The 4,372-nt window shown below is 35.7% G+C and overlaps 1 protein-coding gene across 1 annotated transcript in view; it reads right to left on the bottom strand.

The window, feature by feature from the left end:
• GC (group-specific component (vitamin D binding protein)) overlaps positions 1-3,688 on the bottom strand; it is a gene marked incomplete at its 3' end in the record, with an annotated part of 28,409 nt that extends 24,721 nt beyond the window's left edge. Inside the window, exons 1-3 of the mRNA XM_006876860.1 lie at positions 3,658-3,688; positions 3,526-3,595; positions 2,166-2,298 (exon numbers count right to left, since the gene is read on the bottom strand). Coding sequence (XP_006876922.1) covers positions 2,166-2,298; positions 3,526-3,595; positions 3,658-3,688 — 234 coding nt within the window. The remainder of the gene's footprint in view (positions 1-2,165; positions 2,299-3,525; positions 3,596-3,657) is intronic.
• Between the last annotated feature and the right edge of the window lie 684 nt (positions 3,689-4,372).

Raw genomic sequence — 4,372 nt, forward strand, 5'->3', positions numbered from 1 at the left:
AAACACTGGATTGCTTGAAGGCACTTACTGACAACAACTGACACAAAAATCAAAATTAAAAATATACATATTCTGTTATATTGATCATGACTAGAAGGAATATTTGTTTATCTTAAGATGGTTTGGAGAGTCAGATTAAAATGAGTATTGCATTGGTAGTATTGCAAAGGAAATGATTATAAAATTCTTAGAAGGTAAATGAGGACCAGAAAAGCAATGAATAGCTAAGAGCAATCATTAAATAGACGATGTTATAAACAGATCTTTGGAACAATCTTTCTGCAGGATGATTATTGCAGGCTTGAGCCCCTTCCACTGTCATCAAGTCAATTCTGACTCATAGTGACCCTATAAAATAGAGTAGTGTTTCCAAAGCTGTAAATATGGAGGCTCACTGCCTTGTCTTTGTCCTGCAGAGTGACTGGTGAGTCCAAACTGCAATGCTTTCAGCCCAATGCTTAACACACTAATTTGCCAGGGCTCCTTGGAGGCTTGAGACAGATTTTTCTGAAGAGACCTTTATCCTAATGCATCCAAATGTAATTTGCTGCAGTCTGGTGATTGTATTTAATAAACCACTGAAACTCCAGTGGTCTCTCCCTATCCAGCTATTGACTAATGTGGGATTTTCGAAAAGTTCTTGGCATAACTGCATTACCTTTTAATTCTAATTTTTCATGAATTTTTTCAAGCTTCCTAATGTTTTGATGACTCCTAATTCAGAATTTTAATTTCTGCATATATATTACAACAGAGAAAACTTAATTATATACACCTAGAACAATTTTTGAATCACAAAATATTTTGCATCTAACACTAAATTATTCCACGGTGATTGCTACCAATCCTTTGCAAAATGATAAAGATATGGGTAGACATATATACATATTCATCAGTAATACAAATTGTTAAGAACTTGACTATTTAACCAAAAGTTTGGTGTTTGGAATCCACCTAGAAGTACCTTGAAAAATAGGTGTGGTGATCTGCTTCTGAAAGGTCACAGCCATCAAAACGCTACTCTGACACACTTGGGGTTGCCATGAATAAGAATCAACTCAAAAACAATTGATTTTTGTTTTATTTAGATTTTGTTTTTTAATTTGTTTCCCCAGAAGTTCCAACCTCCTGTAAAGAATGACACCCTCAGAAACCCTATACTGTGTTGTTTTGCGTTGGAACTTCATAGCATATTACCACCACCAACACCACCATGAAGGCATATAGTATTATTTTCAAAAGGCTATTTTATAGATGAATCAATATTTGAGAGGATCAAATTTATAGTAATACTATAAATTTTAGTATTTATACTCAGGTTTTAAAGACAGGTAGATATGGATTCAAAATTTTACCTACTACTAAATAATAATGTCTATGTTAGTAAGGAGCTCTGGTAGTGTAGTGCTTACTAATTGGGCTGCTAACCCCAAGGTTGGTAGTTCAAAATTACCAGTTGTTCCTTGGGAGAAAGATGAGGCTTTCTGCTCCTGTAAAGATATACAGCCTCAGAAACCTTGAGCACGGTCAGTATGAGACGGAACCGACTCTGTGGTACTTAACAACAACAACATAGTTTAGTAAGTCATTTTATGCCCAGCTATCTCATTTGAAGCTTTTAGAAGAATGGGCCAAACTGAATCTGATAAAACTCAGTTTTAAGAAGAATGAGTTCTGGTGTAACACTGTGGGTTAATGCACTGGATTGCAAAGTCAGTTTGAACTGCAAGGTTGTCAGTTCAAGCTCACCATCCACTACTTGAAAACCATGCACAGGGTTGTTATGGATCAGAACAAATTTGACAGCACTTAACAACAACAGGTGGAATGATGCTGGTGACCGTGGTGGCTGTGTGATACCAAGTTGGTTCTGATTCATAATGGCCCTGTTCAGATTTCAGAGACTGTAAATCTTTATGGTAACAGAAAGCTTCATATTTTCACCCGTGGAGACACTGGTAGATTTGTACTACTGACCTTGTAGTTAGCAGTCCAGTTTGTAATCCACTATGCTATCAGGGCTCCTTCTAGGGAGAATAGACTTCATGTTTTCCTCAAACTAGTAGTTGTGATCTAATGTTTCCCCAGGAAATGACATGAAGGCCATTTCCACTGTATTCTTTCATCGCTATCCACCATAGTGATGGATAACCATGGAAACCCACCCTGTTGTCATAGCACTGAGGATCCGCCTCTTCTGCACAGCAGTCTTCGGTCAAGGAGACAACTTCTTCCACAAGCTTCCTGACCTGTTCAAATGTGCCACTAGGAAATTTTCTGCTGTATAGGACCATTGATCTGAGGAGGGGAGAAATCAAAAAGTAAGATGATATCTTTTTCAACATTTGTAGAAACTAAAATAACAACTACGTTCAGTTTTCTTAAAAGAATATTGAATATGTTTTTAATTGGTTAATGAAAGGAATATGAAACTATTTTAAAATTAGTTCTTATGCTAATTTTTTCAAAGTGTTACTAAGGAAAAACACACATTAAGGATAAAGGTATGTCTACTCAATCTATGGTATTTTCAATCTCCTCATATGCATGCAAAAATTAGAAAATGCATAAGGAAGACTGGAGAATGAAAGGTTGCATGTGAATTCTGATACTGGTGAAGAATATTCAATATACAATGAACTGCCAGAGGAACAAACACATGTCTTAGAAGAGTACAGCTGGAATGTTCCTTAGAAGTGAGTATGGAATAACTTCATTTCAAGTACGTTGAACATGTTATCAAGAAGGACCGCTTCTTGGAAGAAGGACATTGTACTTGGTATAGTTTAAAGGAAGAGTGAAAAGGAAGATGACCCTCAACCAGACAGAACAATAGTGACTACAATGGGCTCAAGCATAGGGATGATTGTGAGGATGTTGTAGGACTGGGCAGTGTTTCATTCTGTTTGCAAGAGCTGGAAATGACATGATGGCACCTAAAAGCAGCACCTCCTTCTAGTAGAGTTAATCTTAGAAAGCAACACAAAGTGAACTTAAGTTTCCATCAAACCAGCATAGTGTTTCTGTATTCCTGAGCCTCCCCAGATAAGCCTTCTCAGTCCCTTTGTTGAGTCCTAACCTGTAATAATTGTTTTTATATTATCTTAGAAAACTTTGTCTACTTGTTTGCTTATAAGTGATTAATAAACTTAATGGGGGCACAGTCTTAAAACAAGTAGCCATAATTCAAATGACATCTTTGAATATCATCTATTTGACTGACTTTTTGACCCACAATGACTCTGGGACTGTTACATTAATCTTTTTAGAGATAAATTCAGTCCTCTATACTGAATAAAAAGTTCCTTGTTGTTGTTGTTAAGTGCTGTCAAGTTGGTTATGACTCATAGTGACCCTACATAGAGTTTCCAAGGAGTGATTGATGAGATTGAACCACTGACTTTGTGGTTCACACTGACCTTGCAGTCCAGTGCATTAACTTAGAGCGTCACACCAGGACTCCCTTAGACTTAGCTTTACTCAAGGCCATGTGGCTAAGTGAGTGAGTAGATACTGTGTACTTACAAAGATCTGAAGTCATCTTTTCCCAGATTGCTGAGTTCCTTGCAGACTTTATCCTTTTCATAATCACGGCCTGGGGAATCAGAAAAGGAAATATTTGAAATTTTCTTTTAACAAATATTACATTAAATGTACACATATAAAGGTATAAAGTGTTCTCCCACATTATCTGAGTAACAGTGGCAGTTCTCAACATCTAATTGAAATTTATTTTTCTTTTTGTGTTTTTCTAGCTGTTTTCTCACAATTTCTTCATTTGCTGATCAGGCACAGTTCAAAATGAAAAGAAAAAATCTGCAAAGTGCAATGTATGAAGTATGAATCTAGAAAAGTTGGAAGTTATAAAAATTGGATTGGACACATAAAAATCAGTATCCTAGGTTTTAATGAATTGAAATGGACAGGTAATGGCCACTTTGAATCCAAAAATCATATGGTTTACTATGCTGGAAATGGAAAATTTAAGAGGAATGGTATGGCATTCATTATCAAAAGGAACATTTCTAGATCTATCTTGAAGTACAATCCTGTCTGTGATAGGATAATATCCATACATCTACAAAGAATACCGGTTAAATATTATCCAAGTTTAAGCAACAACCAGTAAAACCAGGTATAATACAATTTGAAGGATTGTATCAGCTTCTTTTGTCTGAATTTGATCAAATATAAAATCAAGTTGCACTGACAATTACTGATGATTAGAATCAAAATGTTGGAATGAAGGGAGAAGGATCACTAGTTGGAAAATATGGCCTTGGAAATAAAAATTATGCTAGATATCAATGACAGAATTTTGCAGACCAATGACTTTTGTGAAGCAAATACCTTTTTTTCAACAACATAAATA

Source organism: Chrysochloris asiatica, unplaced genomic scaffold (genome assembly GCF_000296735.1).
Source record: "Chrysochloris asiatica unplaced genomic scaffold, ChrAsi1.0 scaffold00420, whole genome shotgun sequence".
NCBI lineage: Eukaryota > Metazoa > Chordata > Mammalia > Afrosoricida > Chrysochloridae > Chrysochloris > Chrysochloris asiatica.